Source organism: Lampris incognitus, chromosome 20, assembly GCF_029633865.1.
Source record: "Lampris incognitus isolate fLamInc1 chromosome 20, fLamInc1.hap2, whole genome shotgun sequence".
Lineage (NCBI taxonomy): Eukaryota > Metazoa > Chordata > Actinopteri > Lampriformes > Lampridae > Lampris > Lampris incognitus.
In genome coordinates, this window is record NC_079230.1 from 28,424,933 (window position 1) to 28,447,166 (window position 22,234).

Genomic DNA, 22,234 nt, shown 5'->3' on the forward strand with positions numbered 1-22,234 from the left:
CCCCCGGGGTCCTAATTGTGGGATGCTTTGGTCCTGGTTTGTAATTGCTGTGGTCAAGATGGCGCTGGGGCCCGTTCCCGACGCTTTTGCACGCTGATTTATTTCTTAAACATCAATTTTAGAAACTTTAAAAAACACGATGGACTACGACACCCTACTTTCCCTACCCGCTGGCTGCCATCGGTTCCTTTAGATTCTAAAGGAACCGATGGCAGTTTAGAAGCTGACCTCCGTAGTGCGGAGGAGCCGAGTGGATCGGTAGAATGAGACAATGTCCCCATCTGGTGGAGGATCTACTGTATTTTGCTGTTCTGGCTCAGCTGTGGTTCACATGTAAACTCCACGTTTCGTATCTGCAGGTGTTTTAGAAAATCCCGCCACTTCCAGGCCCACATCCGTCCTTGAAGTGGTCTCTGGAGACACTCTGGTTAGAGCTTCAGTTGCTGTTGTATATAGTGTTGCTATTGTCCTTGTACTTCAACAGCATTGTTACTGAGCTCTCTCTGTCCACCTGCGCTTAAAAGCTTATTTTACCTGCTTCTGCTGACTTGTGTCGATGTTAATCTACTTTGTACTTTGATTCTCCCATTACTACCTGTTAATGATCTGAGACACATTAGCACCAAACGACCTCAACACAACATGTACTTTTGGCTATGATACGATTACTGAGTACTATGACTACATATAGTTGTATTTATGTATGGATTGTGGTATGGCTATGAAATGATTACTATCAGGAATCAGGACCAATTTATTGTCATCTCATTCGTGTACTTGCGTACACAAAAGACACGAAATTTCGTTTCTCCCAGCCCAGAGCAGTGCAACAACAAAAGACAAAAACACATATCCAAAATCTCCCAAAAACGACACCATCAAAAACATACAAAACCAGAGAGAACAAAGCAAAAACAACACAAAAAGTCAACAACACAGTCCATTCAGTAAATTTGCAACACAATGCAAAAATTCCACCGTCCAGGAAAACGAACGCCAGCCAGGAGGGCTGTGGGAATTTCCGGTCTGCATGGGTTAACAGTTAGCTTAGCCTGCCCCGCTTCCGCGTCCTGTCAGACCGCCCTCGGCGTTCCCTCTTCGGGCGCAGCTCCGGTCAGGGCCGTGGTGCCTGGGCCCACCGGCCGCAGCAGACCAGGCTCCTACGTATGTATGTGTGTATGTGTACTAAATGTCAGAGGAAGTTGAATCGGTTCATCTGGATACAACGCGTATTTACACGATACGTGTCATCGTCATCTAAGCGACCTCTTCAGTCTCAACTGACTGCGGGCATCCCCACCCTCATAAACGACACAGCGGCACAACCGGTGCAAATTGCCATGACCATTAACTAGAGTTACAATGGCCATGTGTACTAGTCAGAGGATTTTGGAGCGTTTGCAATCACAGCATTGTCAATGGCGATGTACCCTCGGTTCAGGGATGGTAATTTCCTCTTCACGTAGATGGCCTCTTTGACTCCCCGTTCAAGCCATCGTTCCTCCCCCATCAAGGATGTGCACATCCTCATCCCTGAAAGAGCGACCCCTGGCCTGTACATGGGTGTACGTATCAAATGCATTACTGCTGCTACTACTACCACATTGCATATGATAAATATGCGGCAAATGTACAACAACAACTACTACTACTACATATAGTACAACCCTTATATGTACTACTATTACTGCGTCATATAGCACTACTATGATATAATTACTATGTAGCACTCTATGATGCCAATTGGCGACATGGAAATTTCTCCATTTGTTGTCTTTCTTGTAAGTCACTTTGGATGAAAGTGTCTGTTAAATGGAGAAATGTAAACGGGATAATGGTGTATTTGTTTAAGGGGACAAACTGAATTGCGAATGAAAAGATTTGAAAGGTGAAATCAGTAAGTGAGAGATGGACGCATTTTCTTCACTTCAGTTTTATGTAGAGATGGTTCACATGTACAAAGTCTCTTTGTTTTTCCTTGTGATGACGTCACATTAACAGTATTCTAAAATTACTTTTCATCAACAGTTCCTACGCATCTCGCCATCGCCATCATTCAGTTCTCTACAAAATACTGCTCTGTTGTTTAATGCTACTATCTCGTCTATTTTCTGAAATAGTCCCTCTGTTAAAGTCTTTTTCTTCTCGTCCATCACGTGATATTTGCCCCCACATTTCTCCACAAGCACCATCAGATCGCTGTTCCTTAAGATATGCTGCTCGGCGCTTTCCCCCAGAGTTTCCCCCCACGTGAAAACCACCAGGCTGCGTTTCCAAATCTCTTCTCCAAGCACACTCACATGGTCCTCCACGGCTGTGCGGTACTTCTGCGTGCAGGTCAGGTAGGCCGGTATCACCAGCAGGAGAACGTCAGGTCGTGGATGGTGCAGACAAACACTCTCTAGAATCTTCTTCGTCTGCGCTGTGCCATTTGGCTCTGGTCCGTTTCTCCACCTAAGACCCGGTGGTTCCACAATGCTGACGTGCCGTCCGGCGATCCGTCCCCTCCAGGGTTTGGGGGTAGATCTGTTTGGCGATGGTGCTGGCGATAAGTCGATGTCGTCCAGAATGGTGACTTCTTCTAGGCCGAGAGTGGACCACATCTCTGCCAATATCACCACCCTCAACTCTGACTCAAAAGACAAATATTTGTCGTTTGTATCTCTATGTTCCCGCTGGGATGAAAACACCCTGAAGTTTCTCTTAACCTTTGACTCAACAGATTCTTCCCCCCCTTTCAACTCCTCCACCTCCATCCACTCCAGTTCTGCTCTGTCCGTCTCTCTTTCCTCTTTCTCTGCCCTCTCTACCTCGTCTGGTGTTTCAAGGCAACAGTTGTAGTTCACTATAGCTGATGTGGCTGTTTCTACCCTGCTATCCTCCCTATCTTTTGACCTTTGACCTTGACCTTGATCTGATCCTTTTCCTCTCTCCACCTCCCTTCTTTCCTGTTCGTCTGCCACACTGACTTGCTGGTATATAACATGGATGTTTTCCTCCTCAACTGGGCTATCGAATGCCTCTACCAAGCCGCGTGACACCATCCCGCACACCACACTGGGTTGTTGGCCATCGAACTCACTGTGAAGGCCATTCAGTAGAAATCCAGGCGAATTCCTGCTTTCTGTTTCCATGTTAGTCCTCCCATGACTGTTCTCCATTTGGTGTATCTCTGCCTCCCATATTTCCAGACCCAGCTCTTGTTTCCTCAGCTTTTCAACGGCATCCCTTAAATCCCTCTCTCTACTGTCAATTTCCTCCCGTCGCTTCGCCAAGTTGCTTGCCATTGCGTCCATCCTCTCTGCCTCTGCCCTCCATCTAATCAGCTCTTGCTCTTCACTTTTTAATTGTTGCTCCTTTTCTTCCAGTGCTTTCCCCCATTCTTTGAGCTCCCTCACCTTCTCTTGGAGGTCTCGGCCATGACATTTTTGCTCTTCTTGTTTGTTCTCCAGCGTCTCCAGGAGATATTCCAGCTCTCTTTCTTTTCCCTTCGCATTCTGCATTTTGGCATTCAAGGTTCGCTCTTGTTTCAGCAGTTCCTCCACCTGCTTTTCCATCGCTTTCTGTTTCTCCTCGTGGTCCCTCTGCTTTGTTTGTAGTCCAGCTTCTCGTTGTGTCAGCTCTCGTTCTCTGTTTTCCAACTTTCCCTCTCTCTCAGCTATGTCTGCCTCTTTCATTTCAAGTGTCTTTACTTTCTCACTTAGTTCTCCCTCATGTATTGCCAACGCTTGTTTCTTTGCTTCTAGTTCCCTCCCTCTCTTCAAGATTTCGACCCTGAAGCCCTCATCCTTTGTCTCCAGCTCACTCTGTTTCTCTGCCAGTTGTCTCTGGTAAAGCTCTGTCATCTTCTTCAACTCCATCTCACTTCCACTTTCTCTCTCTTTCAATCCCTCCATCTCTCGCTTGAGCGCTTCGCTCCTTTGTTGCAACGCGGCAACCTCCACGTCTCTCTGGTACAGGATGTTTTGGAGTTCCTTGTCTTTGCTCCTCGTCTTCTCCTCATATCTGCTGAGGAGGTCTTTCATCTCCTCCTCCCTCCTCTCTCTTTCCCTCTCGTGTTCTACACACTCATTCTCCAGCTTCTCACACTTTGCACTCAGACCACCCAATTCATTTCTCAACTTCTCATTTCCCCCCTGCAGGCCTTCCAGCGCCTGCTGGCTTTCCATGTATTTTTTGGCCAAGTCAGAAGCACGTTGCCGGCCTTCCTCTTCTGTCCATCGCAGTTGGCTGACAGTGTTCTCCTTTTCCTCCAAAACGGATTCAATCTCTCCCTTTCTTTCGGCGATCTCCTTCTCATACCCTTTTATCAAGTTGTTCATTTCCGTGTCCATCTTGCTGGTCAGTCCCTTCAGTTCTGACTTTGTCAGCTCGATTGTTAGCCTCAATTTGGAGAGTTCTCGCTCATTCTCGCCATCCTTTCGTCTCAAGTTTTCCAGCTCCTCTTCCTTCCCTCGCAATCCCTCCATCATCTCAGTGTCCCTCTTCCTCTCTTGCTCTGCCAGGCGTTGCTGTATCTCCATTTGCTTTGCGTTGTTTTCCTTCAGCCCTTTGATTTCTTCTGAGTGTCCCGCGCACCTCTCCCTCGCCGCCTCTATCTCTTCATCTTTCAGTGCAGCCAACTGTTGCATCTCTGTTATCTCGTCTGTTTTCCGTCTGACAATTTCTATCAGTCTGTTGATCTCCTTTTCCCCTGCCTCCTCTTTCCTCTTCTGCTCATCCCTCACTTTAGTCTCTCTGATCTCCGTTTCCTGCTTCAGCGCCTCCATCTCAATTTCCCTCTCTCTCAGTTTTTCATTGACCGCGTTTTGGAGGTGTAATTTTATTTCTTCTATCTCTCTTTCATTCTCTTTCTGTCTTTGCGCCGCCTCCTTTGCATGATTGAGAATAACCTCTCGCTTCTCCTCCTCTTTTCCCTGCAGGATTCCTTCCATTTCAGTTATACGTCTTTTCATCTCCCCCTTCTCTCTCTCTCCCTCTTCCCGCCTTTCGTCTTCCTCCTTCTTATGACTCAAAATAAGCTCACGTTTCTCCTCATCTTGCCTCTCCAGTGTTCCCGCGGTTTCTCTTATGTGACGTCTCATCTCCTCGATCTCTCTCTCTCTTTCCTTTAGCTTCCTCTCCATCTCTTTCTCGTGGTTGAGAACGAGCCTTTCTTTCTCGTTCTCCCCCCGTCGACGTGTGTCCTCCATTTCGCGAACTTGGCGTCGTTTCACCTCCTCCATCTCTCTGTCTTTCTCCAGAAGCTTCCGCGCCATTTCTCTTTCGTGGTTTAAACGAACCCCCTCTTTCTCTTTTTCGTGTTCCCGCCTCTTTTCCGCCATTCGGATCGCGTGCTCTTGTTCCAGTCCCTCTCTTCCCTTCTCGTTTTCTTCTGAGTTTCGCTGTATTTGTTTCGCAAACTGTTGCTCCAGCTGTCGAATTTCTCTGTCCTTTTCTTGCTGTCTGTCTCTTATTTCGGTCTGGTGCATTTGTTTGACCCTTTCCAGAATTATCTCTTTTTCTTTTAGCTTTTCATTCGTGTCTTCCTGGTGTTGAACTCTCAACTCCTCCATTAACTTTTCTACCTGGCTCGCTTTTCTGGCCATCTCTTCGTTATGTTGCCATTTTATGTCCTCCACCTCTCTCTGTTTCTCCCCTAGTTTCCCCTCCATCTCTCTCTGAAGCCGCGCTGTCAACTCCTCCACTTTCTCTCTCATTTTACTCTCTCCATCCGCTTCACTCTGCGTCATCTCTTTGACAGCTGCCAGTCTCTCCTCCCGCAGCACTCTACTCATCTCAAGTCTAATTTCTTCCGCTTCTTTCTCCATCCCTCTCAGTTTGCTCTCCATTTCTGCTTTGAGTTGACGCTCCATCTCTGCCATCTCTCTTCTGTGCTCCTCCTTCCTTCTCTCTCCTTCTCTTTCATACTGTGACAGACTGTCCTCGAAACGCTTCGTTGAGTCACGCGTCTCGGCTCGCAGAGCTTCCACTTTCGCCATCAACTCGGCGTTCTCTTTGTCTTGTCGCTCTATTGCTCCCACTAAACGCCCTCTCTCCCTCACCCACTCCTGCCGCTGCTCTTCAGTCTCGGCCTCCCTCTGTGTTCTCTCGCGGTCGTTTCCCAAAGCGATGCGCTCGAGGTCGAGCAACTTCAGCTGCTGTTCATCGATTCTCTCCTTCATCTCTTCGATCTCGCTCTCCTTCAGCTCCAATCGGAGGTCTGCGTCAACCTTCTCCTGCCGGCTGCGATGGAGTGCCGCCAGGATCCGATCGTGCTCCGTGCTCAGATCCTGAATCTCTCTCTCCTTGTCCTCCGTCAGCCACTGCATCCTCTCCTCCAGCTCCCTCATCTCGTTCTTCCTACCCCAGCTCCTTCTCTCTTCGTCTTCCTCTTCCTCCTCTTTTTCGGCGCCTATCTTCCCCGGTGATTTCGCCTTCTTCTTCCTGTCAAAGAACCAGCGGATGCTCCTCACCTCCCGCTCCCGCATTTTCTTCAGTTCACTCTCCTGGCGGAGCAGCTTGTCTGTGACCTCTTTCAGCCGCTGGTTGAACCTCTCGTTCTTCTGTTGGCTCAGGTTGCTCACCTCATTGATCAGGCCCAGAAAGGCCTCGCATCGGTTGCCGGTGGCCATTTTCTCCACTTTTTCCAGGAGTTCTGTCACGGGTATGGAGCTGTGGGCTCCTCCATCCACATTACTAATGACATGGTACCGGCCACAGCACCTCTCCAGCATCCACTGAAGATCTCTACCTCCGCTCTGGATGTGCTGTTCGATGCCGACGCCTTCTCGAAGCTGATCTCCGTGTGTGAATAGCAGGATGGTGTGCCTCCATACGCCCTCACCCAGAAGCTCCAGGTGTTCTCTAACATGGCCAACCCTCACCAGGGTGTCCACCCTCAGGGTCAGCAACAGGGCGTGAGGCCCCGGCAGACAAAACGCGACACTACCCACTATCTCCCTCTTCACCCTTTCTGGTGTTGGGCCAGAGATGCCGCCCTCCCAGCCGGGCGTGTCCACCACCGTCACCAGCCTCATGGAGACCTCTGCCTGCTGACGGACGCACTCCTCGGTCACCGTGCCCATCTGGAATAGGCCGGGATAGCCCAGGAGGGTGTTGCCAGTGGAGCTCTTCCCCGTCTCACGCTCTCCCAGGAGAACCAGCCGGAGCTCGGGAAGACGCCGGGGGCCCTTGGAAAATGAATGACGAGTGTCAAGCTCCAACGCCTGGGGGCCATCGCCTAGAAGGGACAAATATACATTAGGTTTAGAGAACGTTTATTCTGTTTTAGTCATGCTATGACATAGACGAAATTCTTAAATACACACACACACACACACACACACACACACACACACACACACACACACATATATCAATCAGATTTATTTCATTTCATTTTATATATATACACTACCGTTCAAAAGTTTGGGATCACCCAAACAATTTTGTGTTTTCCATGAAAAGTCACACTTATTCACCACCATATGTTGTGAAATGAATAGAAAATAGAGTCAAGACATTGACAAGGTTAGAAATAATGATTTGTATTTGAAATAAGATTTTTTTTACATCAAACTTTGCTTTCGTCAAAGAATCCTCCATTTGCAGCAATTACAGCATTGCAGACCTTTGGCATTCTAGCTGTTAATTTGTTGAGGTAATCTGGAGAAATTGCACCCCACGCTTCCAGAAGCAGCTCCCACAAGTTGGATTGGTTGGATGGGCACTTCTTTGAGCAGATTGAGTTTCTGGAGCATCACATTTGTGGGGTCAATTAAACGCTCAAAATGGCCAGAAAAAGAGAACTTTCATCTGAAACTCGACAGTCTATTCTTGTTCTTAGAAATGAAGGCTATTCCATGCGAGAAATTGCTAAGAAATTGAAGATTTCCTACACCGGTGTGTACTACTCCCTTCAGAGGACAGCACAAACAGGCTCTAACCAGAGTAGAAAAAGAAGTGGGAGGCCGCGTTGCACAACTGAGCAAGAAGATAAGTACATTAGAGTCTCTAGTTTGAGAAACAGACGCCTCACAGGTCCCCAACTGGCATCTTCATTAAATAGTACCTGTTAGAGCCTGTTTGTGCTGTCCTCTGAAGGGAGTAGTACACACCGGTGTAGGAAATCTTCAATTTCTTAGCAATTTCTCGCATGGAATAGCCTTCATTTCTAAGAACAAGAATAGACTGTCGAGTTTCAGATGAAAGTTCTCTTTTTCTGGCCATTTTGAGCGTTTAATTGACCCCACAAATGTGATGCTCCAGAAACTCAATCTGCTCAAAGAAGTGCCCATCCAACCAATCCAACTTGTGGGAGCTGCTTCTGGAAGCGTGGGGTGCAATTTCTCCAGATTACCTCAACAAATTAACAGCTAGAATGCCAAAGGTCTGCAATGCTGTAATTGCTGCAAATGGAGGATTCTTTGACGAAAGCAAAGTTTGATGTAAAAAAAATCTTATTTCAAATACAAATCATTATTTCTAACCTTGTCAATGTCTTGACTCTATTTTCTATTCATTTCACAACATATGGTGGTGAATAAGTGTGACTTTTCATGGAAAACACGAAATTGTTTGGGTGATCCCAAACTTTTGAACGGTAGTGTATATAAATATAATATATGATATTTTAACTGCCTGCCCTTCCCACTGTGCCCCAACACCACCCCACTATATGATTTACATAAATTACCCCATTTGACATTACCTTGTTGCTATTTCAACAGTGCCCTGGTCATTTATATGCTTTTTCAAAACAAGCCCCAGCCCCTCACCCCACTGGTTGTAATGTTTTCTACCCCACCACTGGTTGCTGTGCATCGTAACTACCTACCCCATTGGTTGTAATAGTTCAAATGTGTCCTCCTCTGATTGATTGCTGACCACCGAAATTAGGGGCGTAACGCGGGGAAACGCATCTATCTATCTATCTATCTATCTATCTATCTATCTATCTATCTATCTATCTATCTATCTATCTATCTATCTATCTATCTATCTATCTATCTATCTATCTATCTATCTCTCACTCGCTCTATCTATCTATCTATCTATCTATCTATCTATCTATCTATCTATCTATCTATCTATCTATCTATCTATCTATCTATCTATAAAATGACAATTTGGAAACACTTTATAATGAGTAGCTGTACATAGTAATAGTAATATGGTGCCGTTTTACAATAAGACTACCCTTATAAGGATTTTAGGAATGGTTTATAATTGGTTCATTGGACACTTTATAATTCATTAATAAGTTGTTACAACACATTAGATAAGTCGAGCAACAGTGAGCTGTTGCTTGCCAAATAGTGACCCCACATTTCCCTGTATGAAGCCTCAGATCTCATTGGCTACTTAGCTAGCAACTAGCTAGCTCTGAGATTTAGCAGACGAGAGAAAAAGTGCAGCACTAACTTGAAATTGCCAAACAGTGAGCCTGCATGGACGTATGAAAACTGTTATAACTTATTTACCATTGTTTATTAATAATTTATAAAGTGTTTACAATCTAATTAATAACCTGATTATAAACCCTTTATAAATCCTTTATAAAGGTAGTCTTGCTGTAAAGTGGAACCGGTGATTAATGATAACAATCGTCCTATTACTCATTAATAAATGAGTAATAGGAAGAAAAATCAAATTAATCATTGTAATGATTGTAGTAGACCAACAGCGCTACCTAGTGGTGGTTAAGCTAGGCTCTCATATACCCCGGATGTTGACTGCTGCGACAGTCGGAGAGTTACAATAAAGAGGACCAGACGTTGGGAATTGGTCTCCGGCTCAAATCACTGTTATGGATATATTAGCAGTATAAGATACCTCCAGATAATATAGAGAATATATTACAATGATTAAAAGGGACTTCCTGCTAAAGGTGTAGAAAACATACCGCCTAAGAACTCTGGGAATTTACATAAAATCTAGCAGCCATGCTTTATGAAGCGTAGCGTAAGTGTGTGTGTGTGTGTGTGTGTGTGTGTGTGTGTGTGTGTGTGTGTGTGTGTGTGTGTGTGTGTGTGTAAAGAAAGAGAGAGAGATAATGCAGAAAGTGAAAGTGATTGTTTCTTTTTCAGGGCACACAATCTGTGTGTTTGGTGTCGCCCATCTATCTCCATTATGTGCTGGTTGAACATTTCTCTGTCTGCTCGGGTCAGATGATAAAAAGTATTTAAGAATCGTGTTTATTGGCCATGTGGGTTTGCACATAGATGGAATGTGACTCTGGGTCCATGGCCCTGTCAGCGTACTTAACACAGAATAACAACAATACAACACAACAATCTTTTATATGCACAAGGATTGACTTATACAGGTGAAATAAGAGGTGATAAGGTGCAGTGGTGCAGAGAATATATCATCCATCCATCCATCCATCCATCCAAACCGCTTATCCCAGCAGTCATTGGGCAGCAGGTGGGGAGACACCATGGACAGGCTGCCAGGCCATCACAGGGCCCACACCCACACCTAGGGACAATTTAGTATGGCCGATTCACCTGCTCTACATGTCTTTGGACTGTGGGAGGAAACCCACACAGACACGGGGAGAACATGCAAACTCCACACACAGGACGACCCGGGACGACTCACCAAGGTTGGACTACCCCGGAGCTCGAACCCAGGACCTTCCTGCTGTGAGGCGACCCGCGGTCACCACTGCGCCACCGTGCCGCAGCAGCTACCAGTGAAAATAAAGATGTGAGGGGAACTCACCCATGAGAGCAGCTTTGATGGTTCCCCTCTGCATCTCCATCTCCATATGCCTCTGTTTCTTCCTCCTCTCCCTCGCCCTCCTCTTCCCATCTGCCTCCAAACCCAACAGGACGATACTGCCCACGCCAAAATGGCGGGCCCCCTCCTTCTTCCCCTCAACCATCTCCTCTATCTTCCTCGTCAGTTCTTTAACTTGCGTCCCATCTCCCTTGCTCCTGTTATCCAGGACGTGGTATCTGTTCCCACACTTCCTCAGAAGCTTCTGGAGACCCGGTCCACTGGTCAGGATACGTTGTTCCACGGTCAGCAGGCCCAGTTCATCCCCCCTGGTGAACAACACCATGGTGTAGTCCCAAATCCCGTTCCCCAGCGGCTCCACGTGTTCCTCTATCTGACTCACATAGGCCTCCGTCACCGCAGCACAGGACCGTACCACCAGCAGCACGGCGTGGGGTCCCGGAGGACAGAGCAATACGCTACGCGAAGTCTCTCGCCGCACCCAGTCGGGCGTGCTGTTTAGCGGGTAGTACCATTCCCATCCGGGGGTGTCCACCACAGTGACCCTTCTCCCCCCCACATCCTCTCGTCTTTTAACGCACTCCTCCGTGGGCTTTCCGCTCTCGAACTCCCCGACGCCTCCCAGGAGGGTGTTGCCCGCCGAGCTCTTCCCCGCTCCTTTCCTGCCCAGGAGGACCAGTCTGAGTTCTGGAAGAGGGTTGGGAACGCTGGGGGTCGTGACGGTGTGTTGTTTCTCCATGACGGCCTGCAGACTGTCGTCTATGAAGAAAGGGACCAGTACCTCCTCAGTGCACCTTACAGAATAACCTCAAGAAGGACACAAAAACAAAAGCAACAGTCATTTAGTCGCCTAATGGAAACACGGTATACTCCAAGTACATTTCTTAAAATATACTTAATTATGAAAAGTAAGCAAACTTTGGGGAACTAAAATGTACTCGTAAGTGTACTATTCAGGAATCAGGGACGTTTTATTTGTCATGTCAAGATAACGTTTCCCCCAGCCCACAGCAGCGCGGTCTGGCCGCCGCCAGACCGCCCTCGGTGTTATCGGAACTGCCGGTCTACGTGGGCTAGCAGTTAGCTTAGCCTGCCCCGCTTCCGCGTCCTGTCAGACCGCCCTCCGTGTTCCCTCCTCGGGCGGAGCTCCGGGCAGGGCCCTTGTCCCTGGGCTTGTAATATATGGAATCTCGCGGGACTTGCGGTATGTGACGTTACAGGAAGTCGGTTGCGGTGTTCGTATATATCGCGGTCAAGCAGCTTATTAAAGGCTCCTGAGTGTTCGGACTTTTTGGTGTGTGATCTTCTTACTAGTTAGATGTCGGACAGACATCACACGGTGTCAGAAGTGACGAGAGTAATCGGAACGGATCGACATGTCGTGCTGCGTGGGAATGCCGATGCGTGGCGCTCAGTTGGAAAGAAGCATCATTTTAAACCAACTGGCCCGGATGTGAAACGTACTCGTCTCTTCCTCTCTGATCCTGTTGGGGAAAATGAGCGCAAGTGTAGATGGCGATCCGGGCCCCCCGAAGAAGAAAAGCTTGTGTACGTACAATAAGCAGTGGGGTGAGAAGTATAATTGGGGTAAACCTGTCAGTAGCGATTTGGCTGGAGATTTCTGCAGCCTGTGTCGTCGGGAGATTCTGATCAGCCACGGAGGAGAAAACGACGTGAAACAACACGCACACGAGGACTACACAAGCTAACGGTGCAGCTAGCTTTAGCAAGTCCTTCACCACGACCACTGCTGGAAATGAGTTCATCTGTATATCATACAGTTAAACACGGACTGAGCTACAACGGCATCGACAATAAGCGTAACAGCAAAAAGTGCTCGATAGATAAAGTTAATAATGTTATTGTAGGGAATTTTGAGGGCAGTCCGGGAACCGTCGCCATAGCCGGGACGCGAACCCGTGGCTCTCACACCACAAGCGATAACGTTAACCAGTCGACTAAAGGGCCCGACCCGTTAGTCGAGGACCAACGTTTCTACTGATCCATGCACGTTACACTAGCTCCTTCGTTCGGGAAGCGCGCCCCCGCCTTTCAGCATATCAGCTCCCTCACGCCTCTGGGCGCACGCGCTTCCGATGACCTCACGGTCTCACCATCCCACTTCTGACACCAATGTCGCGATTTCGGGGGGCAGTGCGGGAACCGAACCCGTGGCCCCCCCACACCGCAAGCGACAACGTTAACCAGTCGACTAAAGGGTCCGACCCGTTAGCCAAGGACCAACGTGTCTACTTATCCATGCACGTTACACTATTATTATTATTACATGTATGGATATATTTTAAACAGACATGTGTTGACTCTATATCTTTAGCCTACTACAGTATCCTCTGTGTTGAAATGTAAAATCACTTTGGGCGACATTGTTTGTATGAAAAGTGCTATACAAATAAAGTTTATTATTATTATTATTATTATTATTATATAAGGCTCTGGGCTGCCTATACAAAGCGTCATGTAGGCTGCTACTCTGGCAGTTTTTTCGTGATTGCCCCCTCCCGGCCCTCCTGTCCAGTTTTCCTGGGATAGCATGTTGGCAACCCTAAACGGAACGGTCATCTAACTCAAAATGAAAGGTCAGAAATTTGGGTGTCATGTCGGACCTCTGGTTCCTCGTGTCCGAGCACCGCTGACAGCAAGAAAACGTGGGGGGGCGATGCATATATTTGCTAAATGGATATATATATATGTATGTATATCCTACTTCCAGAGAATAATGGAAAACAATGCTTAACATGAATAATAATATTTCAGTATTAGTTTCTCCTGCATGCCTCCTTGTAGTCGTTGTTTTCCATATTAAACAGCGTGACGTCAGTGTCAGAGATACCCAAGTAGCCTTGAATGCAGCATAAATTGGCCCCCTCCTGAGTTTCGTTTTAAAAGTGAACTTGCAAGAGTATTTAAAGCCAATTAAAAGTATACCTGTACACGTTTGGCTTACACAAATACTAAACGTGTACTCAGATGTATCCAACCAACCTAAAGGTACACGTAAAGTTAAGCAATTCGCCTTTTGCAAGTACAGCCAAAGTAAAACAATATTACACTACCTCGTTTTTAGTTTGCAAGAGGCATATTCTAATTGTACTGACGTAAACTCCTTTTTGCCCAAGGGGTTTTCAACCTAAACATGTCATTTTCCTCACTGTTGGCCCACATTTTGTAAGGTGAGACCTGTCCACCATGAAATAGCAGGCCAGCTAGAAGTACTGCAGATCCAAGTACTGGCTAGCGTACTAGTAACATCTACTTCTTCTCTACTGCCCTATCGGAGCCATATCTGTACCCTGCAAGATGTCTGCATCATCACAACTGTGTATAACTACAAAACAAACTCACCTCCATTTGTGACTGTAACTGTGGAAACGTCTTCCCCTTTCCTCTCCATCTCCCTCCGCCGACCTCCCGTCCTCTTCCTCCCCTTCTTCCTCTTCCTCTTTCTGGTTCCAGTATGTCTATTTAAGGACGACTTTCCCCATCGGCGTGGCGCAATAGAAGACAAACATGTTTGCGCTGACTCGGTGTGTGCGGAGGACTCTCCAGCTGCTGTCAAACTCACCACGGGGAACTGGCTCCGTCACGTGACCACGCTGCGGTTTCACCCGGCGCGCGCGCTCGTTCCGGGCGACAGGAAGCCGAGCGTGACACCGTGTGTTGTCTTCGTACCCAGAGCGAACGGCACAAACTCACGTGGCTGCAAAACACACGGACGTGCATGCTGATCGTGCACGCTCGCCCCTTTTAGTCCAAGCACGCGCGTGCACGCACAGCACGTGCGCTGTAGTTACTTGTGTATGCGTGCATCATCGCCGCACACGCAGACGCTGGCGTGCGTGCTAGCTAGCTAGCGTGCATGCTAGCTAGCGTGCACGCATGTGGGCTCAGCGCTTCACAGATGCTGTTCTGTGGTCAGCCGGGTGACACCTCGGTTTCCTTTGTTCCACAAGATATCTTTAGTTCCTGGCAGACTTTACATATATATATATATATATATATATATATATGTGTGTGTGTGTGTGTGTGTGTGTGTGTATATATGTGTATATATGTATATGTGTGTGTATATATGTGTGTATATATATACACAAAAGGGGGTCCAACCCGGTACTAGCAAGGTGTACCTAATAAAGTGGCCGGTGAGTGTATATATATATGTATATACACACACACAAATATATATATATATGTGTGTTGTGTGTAACATGTTACAGTTGTAGGCAAATATTGTGGAGAGGTTGGTATTTATTTATTTATTTATTTGTTGGTCTTTCACAATGACAACGACCCCTTTCAGGTGGCATGGGAACACATAGGCGGTGTATGCGGCGGTCGCGTGACTCTGGTCTCGCCTCGTTATGACATGTGTGACGCGTCACGCAGTTAATGTATAGGGACACCGTGCATGCGCGGACGTGCACGCGCGTGACGTTCGCCTTTCCATGGAGCAATGCAGTAAGTCAGGATGTGCTGCGCTCATACGAACACTTCTTTCCATGACTAGAACCCGTGTTGTGCACCGCTTGAAATATATAGCCGTGTGTAAAAAGTAGCAGAACCTCATTCTGGACCCTTCCCGGGGTTTAAAACAGGCGATTGATTGATGGGTTTGTCAGTTTGCCCTCCGTCGTAATCTCAATAGCGTTTCACAACAGTCACAGTCACTGTATTGTACACGCAGCCAACCTCCTCTCAGCATGGCTGTGGTGAATACTGCCCCTTGGCTCTGCGGTGTCCCTGGGCACACACGTGTGCTCCACTAGAAAACACTGCACACACACACACACACACACACACACACACACACACACACACACACACACACACACACACACACACACACACACACACACACACACACACACACACACACTCACACACACACACACACACATTAGATCACCTCCTTTATGATTCATCCTTTCCTCAGCAGTGGTGGTGGTAGTGGAAATGTGTTGTTTGTTTACGTGTGTTTGCATGTGTGTGTGTAGGGGGGGGGGGGTGGTGGTGGTGGTGGTGGTGGTGGTGTGGTGGTGGGGGGGGCAGTGTGTACAACCAAACCCTTGTTTACGCACAGGACTGAATCAGCGGCGTTGATTTGGCACAACCGGCCCGGCCAACTTGCACCGGGGGTCTCTAAACTGATGAAGGTCATCGACGTGTGACGTGTTTTGTGTGCGTGTCAGGTGGGACCGCTGTTCTTCGGGGCTTCCTGGAAATACGAGGCCGCTCTCCATCGAGCCCAAGTGGTGTTTCAGCCATTTCAGCCATTACAGAGCACACCATCCGTGTCCCAAACCCTTTTTGGAGTACGTCGGCTGAATTCAAGGTCAAATGAGGAAGCGAAGCGTCGAGGCCGAACATCACGATTGAGTAATGATCGACTTTTTTCCCTTTGTTACTTTTGTTTCTTGTTTCCAGTGGCGGCTGGTGCTAACAAAGTTTGGGGGGGGGCGCAATTTACCTCGGCTCAGCACACCTTACAGCTGCTTTAGCGTCCACACAGTCGCAGACTTATTAAGAAGGAAGGACAATGTAGCCCATAGAGTTTATCAGGGTTCGTAGACGGTGGATGATTGACAGTCGAGGTGGGTGTGAACATGATTGACAGGCACGAGAATTGTACAATCACATTAGATCAAAAAAAATGTAAAACAATACCGATTCGCTGCCAATCAAAGTGGGGCTTCTGCGCGCCCCCTGGAACATCTGAAGAAGCCAGTCAGACAGCAGCCTCAGGTCACCTGCTCGCCACAAGTTTGAGGGCTTACATTAAGGTGTGGTTTGGGCGGCGCCCCTCACCCAGGAAGTATAGGTATTCAGACAGGAAGTATAGGTATTCAGACGGAAACCAACCAAACACCATTTGAACCAATATGTAATGCTGCTGACAGGCGCTCACAGACTGACAAACCCTTTTATTCCATCATTATTTGCATCATACAACTAAATTATATTTAACATGTTTAAGTAGATTTTCATCTCTTGATGTTCGAAGAAGGCGTCGCCCCAGCGCCCTCTACTGGCCAGCCGCCACTGCTTGTTTCCACGTCCACCCAAGTTTTACCGCCCGTGACGCTTACTGTAAAAATGTGCATCGCCAAAAAAGTAAACGAGTGGTCCAGAGGTGTACCATGCAGAGCTCCCGGACGCTTCCTCACAAGGCCACCACCAGAGAACATTAGCAGTCCTCGATATTCTGACGCCAGTGACGTCATCAGACATGTGAGTTATGGTCACGCTGTCATTTCAATTCACATTTTCTTTACTGGTAAAGGTAGACATTTTGCAGGGGCGTCCGGGTGGCGTGGCGATTCTGTTGCCTAGCAACGCGGGGATCGCCGGGTCGAATCTCCGTGTTGCCTCCGGCTTGGTCGGGCGTCCCTACAGATACAAGTGGCCGTGCCTGCGGGTGGGAGGGCGGATGTGGGTATGTGTCCTGGTCGCTGCGCTAGCGCCTCCTCTGGTCGGTCGGTCGGTCGGTCGGTCGGTCGGTCGGTCGGGCTGGGGGGGGGCTGAGGGGAATAGCGTGATCCTCCCACGCGCTACATCCCCCTGGTGAAACTCCTCACTGTCAGGTGAAAAGAAGCGGCTGGTGACTCCACATGTATGGGAGGTGGCACGTGGTAGTCTCTGAAGAGTGGGGTAATTGGCCGGATAAAATTAGCGGGAAAAGAGGAGAGGAGAGGAGAGGAGAGGAGAGGAGAGGAGAGGGGAGGGGAGGAGGGGAAGGCCAAAAAGAAAGAAAGAAGGTAGTTATTTTGGTCGCTGTTTACTGAAATACACAAAGCAATACTGTAGGTTGAGTTTTCTGTAACCATTCATTTGCTTTCTCTCAGAATGGAACAAGTCATTTTTGATTTGAGCTTTAATTTGTTCGGAGCCACAAACCGACACGAGGCACATTTACATGGGCCTGTCAATGTGAGCAAGCTATTTCCAAAAGAGAAATAAACCGAGTGAAGCCTTCACATCCCCGGTTGGGGTCGACAGGGGACTGGTAGAGTTTAAACGATGGTCTCGCGGCTTCCAATCAGCGCTGAAGACATTTAATGTTCTGTAACTGGTGACTCACATCCGCGCCCCGTCAATCTTCCACTTACTGTTGCCGCCAAAATATCATTTCATTTCAACACCGGCTTCACACCCAAGGTATCTGGCCTGTGCGTGTGTGCGTGCGCGCGTGCGTGAGACCAGTGAGCAGGGGGGGCTGGGGGTTCCTGGGTACATTTGGCCCCGGTCAGTTTTGGAAAAGGGTGCAGAATCTACCACCTCCCTGCAAACAACAGCTGAAGGGAGCCAGAAACACAAATTCCGTCCTGGTGAGGCGCGACTCGGCGTGAAGCAGCCGCCACTCAGCGGCGCGTGCACAGCCCTGTGAGACGTCACAAGGCTGAATGACTGCGATACTTTCTATCCGCAGTAACATGAAGTAACTTATCGATTCCATGCTGTTGTATCGTGTAATCTTTACTGTTGTATATTGTGTACTTTTGTTGTTGTTGTTGTTGTTGTTGTTTTGTGCGCTGTGTCACCGGGTGTGTTTCCGTGAAAATTGGAAGTGTGGACTCACTAGAGCGCAGCTCTCCACCAGGCGTTTCTGCTCTTATCCGGTGCTCGGAGTTAGCGCTCCCACTGTGGTAGAAAACGGGGTTTCAAGTCACCTGCATGCACGAGAGGTCCTTCATCATCCAGTCATAACGGTGCACCGACATTATCAGGCACGTCAGGTCCAGTAGTATGGGGATGGGCAGCGGACAGATGCCCGTTGACACGGACAGAATAAAAGACCAGTTTTTCCTGCCAGCATAAGACTTTTACGCAGTGCTCAAATCGACTGAACGGGAAATATGGGGGGGAAAAGTGTTAATGTGCAGCGCTGCAGCTAAAACATCCAGCTAATAAAAACGTTTTGCCCGTCAGCCCGTGGATGTGCAGCCTCACAGGTGGACCCTCGCACGACTGAGTAATATGAATACCTCCCCAAAAGAAACCGTCTGCTTTTGGTCTACGAACCTGTCTTTAGTTTCATAGTAGTGCAACGACCACGGATAAGTAGGCTCGCTTGCTCTGAGTTAATGAGTCGGACCCTTTAGTCGACTGGTTAACGTAGTTGCCCGTGGTGCGGGGGATCCGGGTTCGCGTCCCGGCTGCGGCAGTTCCCGATTGCCCCCCCCCCCCGAATTCACTACACCGGTGTCAGAAGTGGGATGGTGAAACCGTGAGGCCACCGGAAGCGCGTGCGTCCAGAGGCGTGAGAGAGCATGTATGCTGAAGCGCGAGGAGGCGCCTCCTGAAGGAGGGGGGTGGTGTAACGGACAGCTAGACTCGCTGGCCCTTGACTAACAGGTCGAGCCCTTCAGTCGACCGGTTGACGTGGTGCGGGAGACCCGGGTTCGCGTCCCGGCTCCCCCCTGAATTCGCTGCATTTTACTCAAGCTGGGTAAACCGTTTAGTCTCGCGCATGCGTGACTCACATCAACGGTTACCGCAGATTTGCGATAATATGCAACACTTCCTGTTTCGACTGCAGCCTAGAGGAGGTTGTCCTTTATCACTTCCGCATTTTTTTAATTATCAAAATTCCTAGAATAACTTCTTAGCCCTGAAGATGGTCTCAGAGGCCAGGGTAGAACCTGGGTAACCCCTGAATTCGGCTAACACTGATGTCTTTGCAGGCCTGGGTGATTGCTCGTTGCAAGAGGTAGACAGTAGATCAGGGATAGGCAACACGGTCCAGAAAGGTCCGGTGTGGGTACAGGTCTTTGTTCCAACCAAGCAGTTACACACCTGATTCTATAGATCAACCAATAGTCTTTGCTAAGGACCTTCATTTGTCGACTCAGGTGTGTAAGTCCTTGGTTAGAACAAAGACCTTCATCTGGACCATGTTGCCTATTCCTGCAGATGTTAGGAAGAAGGAATTAGAAATACCCATCATGCTTTGCTGGCGGCTGTCAGACATTCTTGAGGGCTAAAATATTCAATGGGTGTGTGCACAAATTTGCCCATTGTAGCGATTGATAGACGAGACGTCAGCGAACATGCGTTTCACTTGTTTGAAAAATCAGCTACAATGAACTGAAGAAGAGAGGGAGCGTCCATAGCAAGGACAAACGTTTTTCAAAGGTCTTGAATCACCGCAACCATGAGAGGTTCTTAACCATTGGTGCCAACCTGCCCTCCATTCAAGACTTACCATCGGCGGTCGCTGAGGGTCGATTATGACCGTCGTCCCCTCTGGGAGGAGTTTTTATGTGGCGTGCATGGCTGATGGGCCTGCAGCCACCACACAGTCCTTGGCGGGGGGTAGCCAGAATCCCATGGCATGGAGAACCAAGACGACGGGGGACCACCCTCTGTTGCGGCCTTCATCCACCTTCACTGCCGTTGTGACCTGGAGACATCTTCCACCAGTTCCGCCATTGAGGTCTTTGTTGGGTCGCGCTTCATCTCTCTATCCGCCACCAGGAGCCAAGCTCCGGACGGCATAGCTCCTGGGATCATGAGTACACACAAGCTTCTCCACCAAGGCAAGGTGGCGATCCAGGAGACAAGGGCGTAGCCAGGACTTTGGAGACATCCCCCACCAGTTCCGCCATTGAGGTCTTTGTTGGGTCGCGCTTCGTCTCTCTATCCGCCACCAGGAGCCAAGCTCCGGACGGCATAGCTCCTGGGATCATGAGTACACACAAGCTTCTCCACCACGGCAAGGTGGCGATCCAGGAACAGGGGCGTAGCCAGGACTTTTTTTTACTGGGGGCAGCTGGGGCCAGCCATTTAATTAGGGTGACACTTGTCAAAACTACCATTTTAAAACTACTTTGCGAAGATGATGATAGCCCTTTTAACAAGGCCATGGATTGTGTGTAGCCAAAGGGTATGGGATGGTACCATTCATCTAATCTACACATCCCATGCACGGGTGTTAATGCAATGGGTATGGTTTAAGTGCTGCAACGTGTAAAGACCGAAGACGGAAATGCCGTTTAGTATTTCAATTGCAATTTCAATTGCACGAAGGGAAAATGTACACGATGAGGCCAACACTTCCATATCCTGAACACACACAACTAAATAAACTACGTCACTTGGACTTGCCATGCTGCACTGTGCTCTGACCAATGGGGGCCGCGGCCCCCCCTGGCCCCCGCGTGGCCACGCCCCTGGCAGGAGAAGTCAGGACTTATACACCTCCAGACTCAGGAGACGGGCAGGCAACACCACTGCAGACCCATCACACCCTGATCACAACCTGTTCCTACTCCTCCCCTCTGGTAGGCGCTACAGAGCTCCGTACCCCAACACAACCAGACATAAAACCAGTTTTCTCTCCGCAGGCTGTCGTTCAAATGAACGCTTAACACTGTCAAATGAGTCCAGCCATGTTGTATATACTGCACTGTACATGTTGTATATACTGCACTGTACATGTTGTATATACTGCACTGTACATATTGTATATACTGCACTGTACATGTTGTATATACTGCACTGTACATGTTGTATATACTGCACTGTACATGTTGTATATACTGCACTGTACATGTTGTATATACTGCACTGTACATGTTGTATATACTGCACTGCACATGTTGTATATACTGCACTGTACATGTTGTATATACTGCACTGTACATGTTGTATATACTGCACTTTACATGTTGTATATACTGCACTGTACACTGTACGTGTACTGGTACGCTCTGCCATGTACATCTACCTCAGGCATGTGTGTAAGTAACCTGCTAACATCTGGTATTTCAGCATCTCTGATATATTCTCTGCACCATTGCACCTTATCACCTCTTATTTCACCTGTGTTAGTCAACCCTTGTGTATACATCTGAAGATTGTTGTGTTGTAGCGTTGTTATTGTATGTAAAGTACACAAAGAGAGCCACGAAACCGGAGTCACATTCCACGTATGTGCAAAGCTACATGGCCAATGGGGTTGCCAACCGCTCCTTAAAATAAGGAATCGTTCCTTATATATATATATGTTGTGTGTGTGTGTGTGTGTGTGTGTGTGTGTGTGTGTGTGTGTGTGTGTGTGTGTGTGTGCGTGTATAGTATAAGGCATATTGTATTTGTTATGCCCAAGCCGCCCCGTCCATCCAAGCCCCAGCCCTGTCCCCTGTTCCTTATTTCCATCTCAAGGACTTGTCAGCCCTGGTGGCCGGTATAGATGATGGGGATTGTGCGAGTCAGAACTGTGCACAAAGCGTTTCACAGTGAAGCGGTTCTGATAAGGGACGGATGGAGAGGTCCAGTAGTTTGCAAGACGAGTTGTGGACAGATACGCGCTGCCCTGCACTGTCCTGACCCTGTGGTGACGTGTTTTATGTTCACTAAGTGAAGATGGGTCACTTGTTCTGAATGTCTCATGTATTACGGTCGTGTGTATGTATGTATGTATGTTGATGGAGTAACGATGCATGAGGTTTGGTTCTTCCAGCTCACCAGCTTGTTTACTGTTGACTCG

At 48.2% G+C, this 22,234-nt stretch overlaps 1 protein-coding gene across 1 annotated transcript; it reads right to left on the reverse strand.

Moving 5' to 3' along the window:
• Positions 1-1,927: 1,927 nt before the first annotated feature.
• On the reverse strand, positions 1,928-14,178 carry si:dkey-185m8.2 (trichohyalin). The gene is made up of 4 exons (XM_056300460.1): positions 14,092-14,178; positions 10,711-11,535; positions 5,774-7,222; positions 1,928-5,707 (listed from the first exon to the last, which is right to left on the reverse strand). Exons 1-4 carry the CDS (start codon positions 14,138-14,140, stop codon positions 2,022-2,024), a joined length of 6,009 nt encoding a protein of 2,002 aa, XP_056156435.1. The 5' UTR covers positions 14,141-14,178; the 3' UTR covers positions 1,928-2,021.
• Positions 14,179-22,234: the final 8,056 nt, after the last annotated feature.

Coding starts and splice junctions, on each gene's coding strand:
- si:dkey-185m8.2 (XM_056300460.1), bottom strand. CDS start 14,140: ATGGAGAGGAAAGGGGAAGACGTTTCCACAGTTACAGTCACAAATGGA. Junction 11,536..14,091: donor AGTTACAGTCACAAATGGAG/GTGAGTTTGTTT, acceptor GTCCTTCTTGAG/GTTATTCTGTAAGGTGCACT. Junction 7,223..10,710: donor CATCAAAGCTGCTCTCATGG/GTGAGTTCCCCT, acceptor TGTCCCTTCTAG/GCGATGGCCCCCAGGCGTTG.